The 15887-nt window shown below is 42.8% G+C and overlaps 1 protein-coding gene across 10 annotated transcripts in view; it reads left to right on the top strand.

The window, feature by feature from the left end:
- Positions 1-15887, top strand: part of ERC2 (ELKS/RAB6-interacting/CAST family member 2) — a 985497-nt gene that overhangs the window by 393952 nt on the left and 575658 nt on the right. For all 10 annotated transcript variants that reach the window (XR_007950813.1, XM_051979082.1, XM_051979112.1 and 7 more), the window contains one exon: positions 7137-7274. Coding sequence is in view for 9 of the 10 variants with exons in the window: in XM_051979082.1 (XP_051835042.1) it covers positions 7137-7274 (138 nt within the window). In the remaining variant the exon portion in view is untranslated. The remainder of the gene's footprint in view (positions 1-7136; positions 7275-15887) is intronic.

Below are 15887 nucleotides of genomic sequence, written 5' to 3'. Positions count from 1 at the left end.
AAGCCTGTAGTTTCTTTTCCCAGGCCGTTGAAACCTTCTCAAAGTTTCTAGAGTGAATTCCACTTAGAACAGGCCAGGGTCCACCTGGTAAGGCAACAACTGGGGCACCTTCTGCCTCCCGGCAAATGGCCCCTCATGGAGGACATGGCAGAGTCTCGAGGCACTCAGGGAGGTTGGTGACCATCCATTCCGACCTGAAACAGACTGCCATCCCATTGCTAGCTCAGGCAGACCCAAGGATCTGTCACTAAAAGGTCTTTATGTCATCTCCTGTTCCCTTCTCACTCCTTCCTCTTCCAGGGACTCATGGCACTTTGACCACTTTATGATGTAAACATTTGGTGTCTGCCATTTGGCACAGGGCCTCCCCTGGGAGAGCGGCAACTCCTACTCTGAGCCCGACTTTGCTCATTCTCTCAGGATCTTAGATGGCATTAAATATCCTTGCTTCCTTACCTTAACTTCTTTTCCATTCCCTAATCCCATTTCCACCCTTATTGCTTCTGCATTATCTGTTGTGATACATTATTTTAGTTGAAGTATACGAAGAAAATCTGGTCTCACACAGTTATGCAATTGGAAAAGGGAAGTATATTTTAATGGACAAATGATATTTAATATTATTGTGAAAATAGTCTTGACTTCACTAACCCCCAGAAAGGATCTCGGGAACCCCCAGAGTACCATGAACCAAAGTTTGAAAGCCGCTGCCGTACTGTATAAATGGATTTTTAAAAAAGAGAAAGACAAACTTATGAATAAAGAAACTCTAAAGGCAAACAGTAACTTGAAAGAAGTCATACTCACTTAGCTCTGTAGTGTCTCTTTACACTCATCAAATTGACAAAAAAAATAATCAAACGAAACTCACTGTTGGCTGGTTGTGGAGAAAAATCCTCCGTTGCTGGTGGAATTCCAATTTGATGGAATCCTGGAAGGCAATTGGATGACGCATTGAGAAAGTTACCAAAGAAAACGTATCTTTGGACTTCGATGTAGTTCTCTGGGTGGAAAAATAAAAGAATTATCGTTTCAGAGTCAGATATACCGGCATTACTTGTGATTGGGGGGTAGGGGGAGACATCGCCTGGAAACGGTCTAAATGGCTAATGACAGAGAACAGTTAAGTGAAGTATGGTCCATTAATGTAATGGAATCCTCTAATGAAATTAAGATGCAAAAGCACGATTACCAGGTATCATCCACATCTCTCATTCTTTAAGTCTCAAAATACTAAAAGAAAGCAGTAACAGGAGTCCCAAAGCTAATAAGAACATGATTGGAGGAAATAACAAATCTAGAGTTTTTCTTGATGGCCAATGACAGAAAAACTTTTAAACATTTTGAAATGGCTTATCAAAATAACAAGGGTTGTCACAGATTGGCAAGTTGATTTGTCAAACAGGACAGACTTCATGTATAAAGGGATTTTTGTGCCAATAAAAACAATTCCCCGAGGGGCAGGAAAAAAGAAAACTCTGGCTTTTGTAAACAGTCAACCCCCAGACAGCTAGCCTCCAATCTGTTTTCTTCTCATTGAAAACTCCCCTGTGCCCAGTTGGGCTCAAGAGCCTGCTTGTACCTGAAAACTACAACCTTCTGTGCGCTCTTTAAGAGACTCGTGTCCTTATCCCAATATTCTCAGGGCCTTCCATTGGCTTCTGCCATTTTGTGCCACTGGGATATTAAAACAAGCCCTTGTCATTTTCTTCCTCCACAATCTGGTTTCCCTAAAACACTGACGCTGATTTTGACTGTGCTCTTTGGAGGAGATCTGCTCCGTTCCCCACCACCATGGCTAGTCAGCACATGGCCATTCTCTGGGATTCTCTGGAGATCAGAGCAGATCTAGAGCAGTGAAGGATGTTCCCAGTCTAGCTTGCCTCCAACAAGAGCTCCCATAGATCCTGTACACCAGTGACAGCTAGTGTCAGACACTTGGGCTTTCACTATTACTATTTATCAAGACACTTGAAGAAATGAATTGTTGATCAATATTCCCTTGCTAGTTGTATGATTTCTGCATCATTGTTTTCCATCACAGATCCTTTGGAATTGTCTTGGATCATTTCTTGAATAGGGTAGCTAAGTCTTTCACAGTTGACACTCTTTATACTATTATTAATTATTGTGTACAGTGGTTCTGATCACTTCACTCTTCATCAATTCATTTAAGTCTTATACACATATACACAATTTTATATATATATATATATACATATATATGTATGTATGTGTATATATATATATATATATATATATATATATATATATATATATATATATGCATTCAGCCTTCTGGGTCTAGTTCCAAATGGTTCTCCAGAATGCTTGATTCAATTCACAACTCTACCAACAGTGCATTAGTGTCCCTATTTTCCCACGTGCCCTCCAACCTTTATTATTTTTCTTTTCTATCATGTTAGCCAATCTGATACATGGCTTTTATTTTTTAAAAATATTGATTCAATTCCTTACATATTTGAGAAATAAAGCCTTTACAAAGAAATTTGTTGTGAAAATATCCCCCAGTTTCCTGTTTCCCTTCTAATTTTGGTTACAATAGTTTTGCTTGGGCAAACCCTTTTTAATTTCAAGTAGTAAAATTATTCATTTTACCTCCTTTTTATCTCTTGTTTGGTCATAAAGACAGGTAGATTTCACATGTTCCCCTAATTTCCTTACGATAGCATCCTTTGTGCCTAAATCAGTATATTCATTTTGATCTTCTCTTGGTATATATTGTGAGATGTTGGTCTATACCTAATTTCTGCCAAAATGCTTTCCAGTTTTTCCAGTGACTTTTCAAATGATGAGTTCTTACCTCCAAAGCTTGGATCTTGTGATCTATCAAATACTATATTACTATGGTCATTTATTTCTGTGGATCATGGAACCTTATCTGTTCCACTCATCTACCACTTTTTTCCTTAGTATCAGATTGTTTTTCATGATTATTGCTTTGAAATATAGTTTGAAATCTGGTAATGCTAGGCTGCCTTTTTCACATTTTTTTTATCGATTCCCTTGTTCTTCCAGATGAATTTTTTTTTCCCCTAGCTCTATAAAATAACACTTTGATAGTTTGATTGCTATAAAATTGGTTGCAATATAAAATATGTCTTCATTTCTATGTATGTATATGCCTATATTTGTATTTAAGAAAAAGAGATGAATATGGGGAAAAGCAGAAGGATAAGTAGATTGTGGCTAGAGGCAGCTAAAGGCCTTACAATTCTGCTTAAGGAAACCTAGGGAAATGACATTCATTGCTTCCACCTCCCTGCTCTCATCTGGAGACCATATCCAACAATAGGTTTGATTTTGGCTGTGCTCTTTGGAGGTGATCGTCTCAGTTCCCCACCACCATAGCTAGCCCAACACATGGCCATTCTCTGGAATCCTCTGGAGATCAGAGCAGATCGAGAGTTGTGAAGGATTTGTAGGGAGCCTGAACTCTGGAGAAGTACTTGAAACAAGGTGTTATCTCAGTGGATCGATGAGATGATGGTTCTCTAGTTCACACATATATATATATATTTAGTACTTAGCATGGTGTTGTAATGGTTTTCTAGTTCACATATAATCAAGATGCTGTAATGATATAATTACAATAAGGTATATAAGGGCTAACAAGGACTGGAAGATAGACATTCTACCTTTGACCATCCTCCTGGTGGCTCTCCTGCCTCCTGGGCCAGAATAAAGAATCTACTCTATTCTTGTCCATTCTCATGGTGTCTATCCTGCTGAGACCAAGACCCATCTGGAGGACCTCCAGAAAGTTAGCCCGAACATTACATAAATCCACCTTAGAAAGGAAGAAGAGTAGATAACAAAATTTAGAGAACATCTTGACCCCTTTTAGTTCTAGTGCCTTCTCTCTGTTGATTATTTCCTATTTATCCTGTATGTAGTTTGCTTTGTATATATTTGTTTACATTTTGTCTCTCCCATTAGATTATAAGCTCCTTGAGTCCAGGGACCATCTTTTTGCCTCTTTGTATACCCGGTGCTTAGTATAGTGCTTGGAATATAGTAGTTGCTTAATTAATATTTATTGACAGATTGATTAATTAAGAAATTAACTTCTCATTGGAATAAGTGAAGTCTGGATGATCCATCGTTAGGAAAGTTGTCTAGAGGAATGTTGTTCAGGTTGGATTAGATGTCTTTTGAGGCCTTCAACTCTCGAGATTCTATGATTCCGTGTCAGAGTGCCGATCCTGATGTTTGGAACTCTGTCTTTTGGTTAGACATATATTGGGAAAAAACCTTTTGGAATGATTATAGGGAAAGCTCAATGAACAATAAAATATCTTGAATGAACTTATCTTAAAGCTAAACTGCCTTCCCCCCTAGACATTTTAAAACTCTTAATAGGAATAACTTGTTTGTCTAGTGTTTTTTTTTTTTAATCCTTAGATAAGAAGTGCATGATTGGAAAGAGAGGGAGAATAAAAACATGTGAGGCTGCAACTCTATGCCCAGGAGAGGACCCCTGCTGCTACTAATGTGTAAAACTTATCATTTGCAATTCCTGCTGCTTATTTCAAGCTGGAGATAATGGAGAAAAGTGGCTGGTTAGATGCCAGGATATGGTTTGTTTGCCAAGTGTAGTGTTTAGTACTTGTTAAATTTGATTTATATCTCAGGTTTGTCCCATTAGCAGTCTACTGGTGATAACCTAGGCAACTTTGCCTGTAGTTTCCTTAAAATAATTGCAGCCCCAACTATTTCCTATTGCATTAATGCATACTGAGTGAGACTGGAAGGCTATCTACCTGACCCATTTAGCATCTGTGTCAGAGGCTGCCGTGTTTTTAACGGGCTGTCTCGAGAAGTAGTGGATTCCACCTCCTTGGAGGTCTCCGAGCAAAGGCCAGATGACCACTTGTTGGGTCTCTTGGAGATGGAATCATTTTTCAGGTAACGGCCCGTGAGGTCCCTTCCAAGTATCTACCGCTGAGATCTCTTGCAGCTTGGTGATTTGGCCATTCTTATGAGATTTTGGCCAGCATTATTGGGAGAATGCCTAGAATCCCATTTACTTGGGGGGGGGGAAGCTTTCTACTAGTGTTGGCTTTAGGAAAATGAGACTTGTGAGAGAAGGAAGATGAATGGAATTGGAATCATTTCGGGAAGGGAATGTGGAAAGTGAAAAAATTCAAATATTGAAAATGGTATAATTGGGAAGATGTTGGCTGTTTTTTTTCTCTTCTTTTTAATTGCCAGAAAAGATGGAAAAAGCTACTAAAATAGCACAGAAATAAGGACTTCTGATTGCATTCTAGCATGTGGGAAATGAGCAGCAATTTAATTTATTTAAAAATTCATTAAAACTTAGACAAGCCGGGGCAGCTAGGTGGTGCAGTGGTTAGAGAATCAGCCCTGAAGTCAGGAAGTTCTGAGTTCAAATCTGGCCTCAGATACTTAATACATACAAGTGTATGGTCCTTTTCTGTTCAGGGAGAACAAGGACAACTGAGAGGATATCCTGAGAGGAGGCAGACTGCATGCAGAAGATGGCCAGAAACCATGGGCTTTGAAGGGAACTATGGGATCCATGAGCCTGAAGTGAGAAGGGGGGATATTCCAGGGATGGGAGGCAACCTAATGGGAGACGCAGCCTGCAAACAAACATGTACAAAGATGATGTGTTTGATATAAATTGAAGATAATTGATAGAATAATCAATCAATGGAGGAAGGGCTTTCTGCAGACATAGGGATTTTAGCTGGGACCTGAAGAAATCCTGGATAAAGACCTAGGAGTTGGGGGGACAGCATCATGGGATCACAGAGAAGGGGGCAAAGTTGTGAAGGTGTGAGAACACTGGGAAGGAGGACGGGGACCATCGAATCAACAAGAGGATCTGATATTTGGTTCTGCAAGTGATGGAGAGTGCGAGGGACACAGACGCAGAGAAGGAAACAATTCCTACCTTTGAGGAGCTTGCCATGGTGTTTGGAGATGGGTTGGAGAGGGGTGGGACTCCAGGGAGAAGGATTGAGCCCCATTTCTGGACCAAAAGTTTTATTGTAAACAGGGTCTAGACCATGATCTATCCTAAGATAGGTACTGCTAAGACAGCGTTTTGTTGTTAGCGTGAGATTTCTTCACCATATTGTGAAGGAGACTGGGAAACTCGCCGCTGTGTGGCCATGGCGTAACTTTGGGGACTTGGTTCGATCACTCAAGGCTCCGATTACTGCATTTATAATAATGCCATGTTTATATCAATGAGTTTGTGACTGACTGAAAAAATGGTGAATTGTTGACCGTGTGTCAAGCCTTGCGCTAAGTGCTGGCAAAAGCAGCCGCCCTCTTGGGGTTAACGGTGTGGGAAGGGATCTTCATCGTCAGCATCTTCAGCAGTGATAATAGGGAAGGGAGTCCCAGCCTTGGTGAGATGATCCAAAATTGACGTGTCCTTTCCAGGAACATCGGAAATATTGGTGTGTTTTCCAAACAAGAGATGAGGGGGGTCGGGGTTGGGCAGTAGGAAGATGGCAAGGTACCTGGGGGCACAGCCGGAGGGAAACTGCTCTGGTGATCTGGGCCTGGTTAGATCAGGAGCTAGTTGAGAATGGGGTCATTCAGTCACTAATTAAGGTTGAACCCCTTGAGGAACAAGCTCAGAGCGAAGGGAATTAGCTCCCAAGGGACTGGATACTTTCAAGAATTGTCTGGAGGCACCTCTTCATTGAAAGAACAGTTTCTAGTTTGAGTTGGAACATGGTGTTTCCTGTAACTATTGCCATTGATGAAATTACAGGGCTGGATTCCCTCCTTTCTCCTCACCCCCAAATGTTTTTTATATGATTTATTATCATTTTAAAGAATGCTTGAATGAGAGTCAGAAAACCTGGGCTTCAATCCCAGCTCTGGCAATTACCCCTTGTCAGCTGGGGCCGGTGACTTTCCTTCTCAAGATGCTGGCCAGATGGCCTTCGTGGTCCTTTTGGGTCAGTGCATCCGGGGGTTCCAGAAATCCCAAGCTCAATCCCTTTCCCTCTCATGTTATAATGGCTAGCTTTGATAGGAGACCATCCCGCCAAAAGACCATCCCAAAGCAAGAGCCCAGTCCTGTCTCCTCAAGTGGATTCATTCCTCTGCTTTCTGTCTCTTTTTAGATCGAAAACTTGCAAGAACAAGTCAGAGATAAGGACAAACAGCTGAGCAACCTGAAGGACCGCGTGAAGTCTCTGCAGACGGACTCGAGTAACACGGACACGGCCCTCGCCACCTTGGAGGAGGCTTTGTCTGAAAAGGTGACCTTCCTCTGGATTCTCCCTTTCCGGGGCTGGGAGAATCATTTCTGGGACTGTTCACTGGTGGGATTACCAGCTCCCATTTCACTCGCTAACTTAGGCAAAAATAAAACAAAATCATGTCTGTCTTCAAAGGGCCTCCATTCTCCTGGGGTGGGGGTGGCTGTGGGCGCGGGGGCACTTGGCTTGCTGCAGACCCCCCTTGACCCCTAAGGGGCTGACATGCTGGGGGAGAGGCAAGACAGACAGACGCATTCCTAGTGGGAATTCCAGCCAGGCCTAAGTGGGACCGATCCAAAGAAAAAGCTTCCTTCCTGCTGGGTAGAGGATCTCTTCCTCTATTTCATTAACGTGTGTGTGTTTTCAGGCCTAATTTGGAATGAAAGGCACATTTAACAACTTATTTTAGAAGAAAAGGATCAGGAAGGGTTTCTCAGAAGGGGATTCTTGAACCCAGTTTTCAGAGAAGGGAAGGTTTCTGGGGCAGAGGTAAGAGGGGCACAGTCTGGCCAAAGGCACAGCAATGAGCCATGGAGTGCCACATGTAACCATAAGAAAGATAATTTGACTGGACTGTACAGTGTGTGAAGGGAGCGAGGGGATGTAGAAAGAGTCTAGGAAGGGAGGTTTAGGCCAAGGAGAACATTGAGATTTTCTTTCCATCTTGGAAAGATAATTTTGATTCTTTCTAGCCTGAGAGTCAGAGGGACGTTGCCCTCCGCCATATTCAGCAATGGTCGATGAGTAGTAATCACCAAGAGACAATCAGGAGCATTCTGGAGACTGGACTCTGTGTGACCTGGAATAGGATTTCTCTTCTCTGGGTCTCAGTTTCCTCATCTGTAACATGTTCTAAAGCAATCCAACTCTTTAGGGTGTTATATATAACTTGTGACTTTGTAAAATAATCACAATGACTTTTCAAGGCAAGGCAAATAGTTTTTTCTGCGTTGACAGGTTTATTTCAAGAAGACGTCAAGTTGTTTGATGTTAAAATTGGGCTTTCCAAGACATATGATTAAATCATTACTTCTCTACTCATTGGGTATTTCATTTTGAAATGGCGTGACAGAAGTCGAGGGCCACCTCTCTGCACCCTTCCTTACAATCCCCCGAAGTACGTCTGTGGACGGACCTCAGAATGTTTCCATGCACGCTTAGTTAAACGGGATGCTAAGTGTTTCTGAAATGTTGGATCGGCTGCTCTTTTTTCAATGTCACAGCCATTTACCCCAAAACCAGCTCCCTCCATTCAAGCCTTTCTTTTCATGCAGAAAAAAAATCTAAGCCAAGTTGGTCAATGGTGGATCCTTACTTTCTATGGTGTCTGGCACCTTCTACCGGGGTGAAGGCAGAGGGTTTTATCCCGAGAGTGACACAGGACATAGAGTGTTGGGCATGGAATTAGGAAGTCCACTTCTGACCCTTATGGAAAATCGTAGGAAATGTGATTCCTCTCTGAACTTTGGCTCCTTATCGTAAAGTGAGAACAATAAAGTGCAGAGTTGCTCCAAAGGTCATAGTATCATAGAAAAAGAGCAAGAAGGGACTTTAGAGCCCTTCTGGTCCAAACTCCTCTTTTGACAAATGAGGAAACTGAGATCCAGGGAGTTATATCGGCTTGTCAGAAGTCCCATAGCTAGGAAGGGCTGGTATTTGAACTCAGAGCCTCTGACTTTCCATAGGTCAGTTTTTCCATTTGTAGAAATTGAATGAAGAGAATGTAGAGAAGGCACTGTGTGAATAAGTATCCCTTTCTTTGTCCGCACTCATGTCCAGCTCCATCTCATCTCTAATTCGGGTCTTCCCTGAAACCCAGATGGCCCTTTGCAATCATTCAGTCACCTTCTAGAATTACCTTTTCCCTATTTTTGCAGTCATGTTCAATGGCTCCCCTGGATCTTTGTGTCCCGCTCCACGAGACTTCTCACTCTCTTCCCCAGCCTTCCCTGAATTCCTCTTCATCACTGTTCCTTACCATGTAATTTTCCAGTGTGGTCGTAGGCTACAGAATTGATGGCCGTCTCCTTCGTTTCCTTTCCTCTCAGGAAGCTCGGGATGGGAGGATGGATGACTTGACTTGGAGTCAATCCATTTAACCTCCGTTTGCCTCATCTACAAAATGGAAATGTTCCTAGTGTCCACCTCACAGCCCTGAAGGGATCCCATGAGATGATGTTTGTAAGCTCTTATCACAGTGGCCCTCCCACAATGTTGACTTATCATTTCCTCCTCCTCTTAGAATTTGCCTTATTTGAAGTTCACTTCCTCCCGTTTTTAGTTCCTTTCTCTGAACAAGCAATAATCAAGCTCCGCTGGTCTCATATTGCCCATACTTCCAAATTCCTGATTGATAAATTGGGACCAAGTTCAAGGTCAAGTATTTAAGGAAAGCTGAAAAGCAAAGTGTAGACATGAGAGCAGAGCCAGGCTGGCCTTCGAGTCTGGCAAAAGAGCATTCAGGAAGTGCTGAGGGGCAGAGGCTGTAGAACTCCAGAATCAGTCACTCCTGAGCATTTATTGAGTACCTAATGTATGCCAGGTGATGTACTAGACACAAAGGCACAAACAAAGCCTTCCTGCCCACAGATTGCTAACACTGCTTCCTGGGAAGAGGGAAATCACTGAAGTTGGGAAGAAGTCGAGGAGAGTGGCTGCCCATTGAGGCCCTCCAGAGAGAGGCCCCTGGCCTCTCGGTCCCACGCAGCCTCTCCTGCTCGCCACAACTCTGTGATGACCCCCAGTCCCTATCTTGCTCCTCTTCCCTGTCTCCCCTGATGATGATGCGGGATCATGTCATGTCTTGTATGATCGTGGCGCGCCATGTCGGCCATCACCCTTCTTGGAATGCAGAAAGAAAACGAGTCCCCGGCCCAGAAATTCTGAGGGCTGGCGGGAAGCTCAGAGGCCCCGCCCAGGCTCCCTCCCCAAGGGTCTCCCAGAGATGGAGAGTCATTCCCCCTCCCCCTGAGGCCCACCGTCCCACCATCCAACACCTTTGTCACTTTCATTTCAATCTTCCTGTCCCCAGCACTGGGTACATGCACTTAGTAGGTACTTAATAAGTACTCGTTGGTTGATTAATAACTGAAATGTGGAACAAAACATATTTATTTGGACCATTTAAATCTTGTTCTTTTAAGTTTCTCAAAACTAATTTCTAAATCTTTTCTTCTTCAGGACAAATGTTTTCAGTTCCCTCTAATCAAATGGCACGTTCCCTGGTTCTCTTATTGTGCTGGTCACATGGCTGGCCATATCCCAACTGATTGACTATATATTGTTCCTGAGATGTACAGATCATCAATCAACAAACATTTATTAAGTGCCTACTATGTGCCAGGCACTTAGTCTGCCAGAGCAGGGTGTGCTTCAACTCTCCCTACTTTCTGGCCTCTCTTTCTCAAGGTGGCCGAGCTGTCCATTGGTCTGAGGTACCCTCAGGTCCCAGGAGCCCGGCTGTCTGCCAGGGCCATGCTGGCATCTAATAGTGAGGGCTTCTCCCTAGTTGGGAGCAGCTCCATGGATCAAGGGGGGGCAAGACATCAAGGAGACCTGAGTGCAGATCCTGTCTCGGTCATTCACAGTCTGATCCAGCTGTGTGACTCTGGGTTTGTACCAAATGCTCCTCACTTTCAGCATTTTCATAATCTTGACTGCCTCAAAGAACTGTTGTGAGGATCAAATGATATAATGTCTGGGCAGGCCCTGGTGAACTGGGAAGTGTTATAGAAACATTAGCAATCCCTCATTGTCATCACCACTATTACAATCATCATCATCATCATCATCATCATCATCATCAATCTCTTCCTCTTCCCCTTTCTCTTCTCACTTTCCTCCTCCTCTTACTCCTCTCCCTTCTTTTTTCTCCTCCTCCTCCTCCTCCTCTCTTTCTCTTATTTTCTTCCTCCTCCTCTTTTTCTTCCTCTTCTCTTTCTTCTCATTTTCTTCCTCTTCTTCCTCCTCCTCCTCTCCTTATGTCTTCTCATTTTCTTCTTCTCCCTTCTTCTCTCCTTCCCTTTCTTTTCTTCCTTCTCATTTTCTTCCTCTTTTTTTCTCCTTATCCTCCTTCATCTTCTTCTTCTCTTCCTTCTCCTCCTCCTCCTCACTAGTTCTCATGCTAACCTCCAAGTAGAAGTAACAGTTTTCAGGACACAACATTCAGAAAGCTGGTCTCACTGTGTATTTGCTGGAGCTGTCATCTGATAAGGGCCTGAGGAAGGCTGATGGGGGCCCCGTAGCTAACCGCCTGGGGCTCTCGCTTGCACCCAAGATAAAGCGTTCAGAGATTAGACCCACAAGGAGCCAGATTTGGGCCGAGAGGCCCTTGCCAATGCAAATAAGCTGAAAACAAGAGCACATTGTGGGGATTTCTGCAAGTTTGCTGTTAATCAAGTTGAACATGGCATATTAAGGCCTTTTAACACATGTTTTTGACATCTAGCCTTGTGTATCTGACAGTTAAATTAGTCACCTCATGATTGACGGAGAAATATTTTATGCTGGTTAATCACCAATAAAGTACAAAAATATATCACAGTCCCGGCCTCTTGAAAATAATCTGTTTCTAGTAATCAAGTCCTGGAAGCTGATAAAACCTATTCAATATATGCATGTGTGTGTATATATTCCCATATATACATACATATACACACATATATACGTATAGAGACACACACATGTATCATGTATATACACGTATACATATATACATATATTTATATCCATACACATAGCCATATATATTTTCCTATTTAATTCAGCAAACTTTCTATTAAGCACCTACTAAAGGCAAGGCATTCTCCAGAACCCCCTTTGCATATTACATTTTAACGCTCTCGCAGCAAAATCATCCTCCGATTAATTAGTCTATGGAGAAGAATTGACTCTAGCCGATGAGAATCAGTTTGTCTTGGAATGATTTCAGATCCTAGATCAAGAAGTGAAAGGTGTTCCAAAGGTTTTTGGAGCGAATTCTATCATTCTATAGATCAGGACATCGAGTCATAGATTGGTGAATGGACTTGTCCACAGTCACTCAGGGAGTTGGAGGGAGACGTGAGCCCGGAGCCCCGCTCGTCTGATTGAATGCAGGGCTCTTACCAATACCCAGTGTTTTCTTAGGGCAAGAAGGCATAAATCTCTGTACTCAGGGGGCTAACCTGGGCCTGTCACGGATTCGGAAGCCACAACTCAGTGAATACTTAATGCCCACAGAATAACACACTTCATTGGTCACTACTAGTATTTATGGAGCCCGAGCACCTTTTCTTTAAAAATAACGGAGACGGAAAGCTAGGCGTGTTCCAGGAATGTAACAGCCACCACGCCCTCCCTCATTCACCAAGCTCCCAGGGAAACGGCCGAGCCCCGGAGGGAGACGTGCCCACAGTTTGTCTGGTCTCACCTGTCCTGGGGCAGATGGCCCCCCAGCTTCTCGTGGGAGATCTTCAATGGAGTCTGTTTCCCTTTTTTGAAATAGTATTTTTTTGGTCAATTACATGGTAAAACAGCTTTTAATATTTTTAAATGTTTAATGTTTTAACATTTAAAAAAAAGTTTTGAGGACCAAATTTTAGCCCTCCTTAACTTTTTCCCCAACCCTCTCCCTGGGATAGTGAGCAATCTGAAATAGGTTCTATACATGCTCAATCACATGAAGCATTTCTTGCAAAAAAGATTTGAGAGAGAATAAGAGAGAGGGAGAGGGAGGGAAAGAAAGAGATAGAGATAGAGAGAGAGGGAGAGGGAGAGGGAGAGGGAGAGGGAGAGGGAGAAAATAAAAATAAATAAAATAAATTAAAAATTAAAAAAAAATTTAACCTGTCATTTCCTTGATTAAGGGATTCCCAGGTGAGGAAACTCTCTTTATCAAAGCAGATTGCACCTTATTAGCACTTCAGTCTTAGAGAAATGCCTGGACTATGGAGAGATTTAGTGAGTTATCCCATGTGACACCTGGTTTGGGCTGGGGGTGAGACATGGACCTTGGTCTGTTTTGACTCTGAGGGTCAGCTCACGGGCACATTAAAGCAGGTGTAGTGTATAGGACCGGAGAGACAGGAGTCCCACTGACCTCTGCCTTGGTCACAGCTCATCGGGGATCTTGGAGACCATGGTTTAAGGGAAGACACTGAGAGTCTGCAGCTTTGAGTTCATGAAGCTCAGCTGCAGAAAATGGCGATGGTTTGCCCAGAGTCAGTACCGACCAGCTGCTAGATGTGTAGCATCCTGCCAAGTGCTTGCCCAACGTTGTCTCATGGATGCTCACAGCCTCGTGAGGTGTGGCTTTGTTATCCTAAATAGCTTCTAGTTTTATAGTTGGGGACACCGAGGTAAACAGAGGCAGAGCGGCTTTCCTCAGGTTACGTGGACTGTGGTGTCTCAGGTTGGACTTTTATATCTTCTTGGATCCTGAATCCAGACCCAGCCAGCGCTCTATCCACTGCGGCCCCTCATGGCTTTCTCGGGAAGAGATGTTCCCTGCGTTTGAAATGCTGCCAAGTGGCTAGATGGGAAGGGAGAGTGAGAGAGAAAACATTGATTAAATGTTTATTCTGTGCCCGAGCATTGGGCTAAGGGCTGGATACATGCATACATGTGTGTATACACACACACACACATATACACTGATATATAGCATATATATTTACATACATATACACACACTGACATATAATATATATACATACACATATACATACCAAAATATATTATATACACATACACATATGCATATGCACACATATAATACACACACAGGTACACTGACCATATTCTCACCAACATATAATATATACAATACACATATACAATATACAGTATACATATACACACATGTACACTGACATATTATACACACATACATATACACTGATAGACAGTATATACATGTACATATATCGACATATTATATATACACACATACAACATACATGTCAACATATATACAATACACACATACCTATGCACACAGACATATAATACGCACACATATATGTACACTGACATATTTTATATATATATGTATACACACATATACATATACTCACCGATTTATAATATATACAATACACATATACATACCAATATATAATGCATACATATACACACTGACATGTAATATATATCTACACACATACATGGGCATATATGTACAGATACATACTCCTACATATAAAAACATACATGTGTACATCCGTGTGTGTGTGTGTGTGTGTGTGTGTGTGTGTGTGCACAGGCTAGGCAAGTAAGATGCTTTCTGCCTCAGGGAGTTCACTTTCTAATGAGGAAAGACCCCACCCAAAGGGGAGCTGAAAATGTTTAGGGAGAGAGAGAGAGAGAGCCCCTTCCCCTTCAGGCGAAGAGGTGGGAGCCCCCTTCTCGGCTCAGCTGTCAGTGTGGGGAAGGAAGTAGAAGGGGTTTGGGCTCCTTTTGCAGGACCCAAGCACTGGGTTAATAGCACTGAGTAGAAATAGGAAGATGATTTAGACACAACGTTAAGAAAAACCAGAATGAAACAAAGCCTTCTTTAGGAGACGAGCCATTCATAACTGGGCCCGGCTGCCCCAGGGGGCCGTTTCCCAGCCAGGGAGGGTCTTCGGGCAGAGCCGGGCCCAGCACTTGTCTGGGTGGGGGCGGGCGTGCGGGTAGAGGGCAGAGATTCCCGATCAGATTCGACTTGGCCTCCCTGGCATCTGAGGTCAGGATGCTGAATGGGATGGAATAATCCCTTTGCTTCAGATCCCCATGACACGTAAGCCATTCTGGGATTCGGTCCAATTCATTCTTTATTTGGCAGATCATTACTCTAATCTAAACCAAGTTCTCCCAAACAGGATCCTTGGAAATTATTTTGCCTGTTAATCAATTTCATCCAGTATATCCAGAAATCTCGAATAGCCTATGAATGTGAGAGGAGAGGGTTGAATAATTTAAAGGGGTCTATTGGGATTCTGGGACTTTGAAGAGAACTTTTCAATGTAAAATAATTAAAATAAAGATAACTGACTGGACACTTCAGAGTTTACAAAACTAAAGTTCTTACATACATTGTCTCATTTGAGCCTCCTGGCAATGCGGTGGGAAGTTGTTCTAAGTATCACTGTTTTTATTTTGAAAAGTGAATTTTTTGCCCAGCATCCTATGGCGAATTGGGAAGTACAATGGAAAGAATGTGGGGGTGGGCAAGAATTCTCGTCTTGGGTCCCAGCTCTGTCACACGCTATCTGTGTGACTTCGGATGGAGTCACTTTGACTTGCTGGTCCTCAGTTTACTCATCTGTAAAAGGAGGCAATTGTCACAATGCTCAAAGAAGATAAGATGCATAATAAGCTTCCCCGACTCTCCACTTTACAGTATTGGCTGTCGGTTATCATCGTGTTTATTATTTTTCTTGAGTTGTGAAATTCTGCAGGTCTGAGGCCCTGCCAGCTCCTGGTCTATGATCATAGGTGCCCGGTGTGGCTTGGAATCCAAGGATTCCAATTTAGGCATCCTAGTCCCTCTTTCTGGCCACTCTTCCTCATCTTTCTTCTATGTCTTGAGACCCAGTAGGAAAAGTAATGGGTTTGGAGTCAAGTGATCTAGGTTAAAATCTCCCACTTTTG

Source organism: Antechinus flavipes, chromosome 1, assembly GCF_016432865.1.
Source record: "Antechinus flavipes isolate AdamAnt ecotype Samford, QLD, Australia chromosome 1, AdamAnt_v2, whole genome shotgun sequence".
In the NCBI taxonomy this organism is placed as follows: domain Eukaryota; kingdom Metazoa; phylum Chordata; class Mammalia; order Dasyuromorphia; family Dasyuridae; genus Antechinus; species Antechinus flavipes.
The sequence above is the reverse complement of the archived record's forward strand: the minus strand, read 5'-3'. Positions and strand labels throughout refer to the sequence as shown.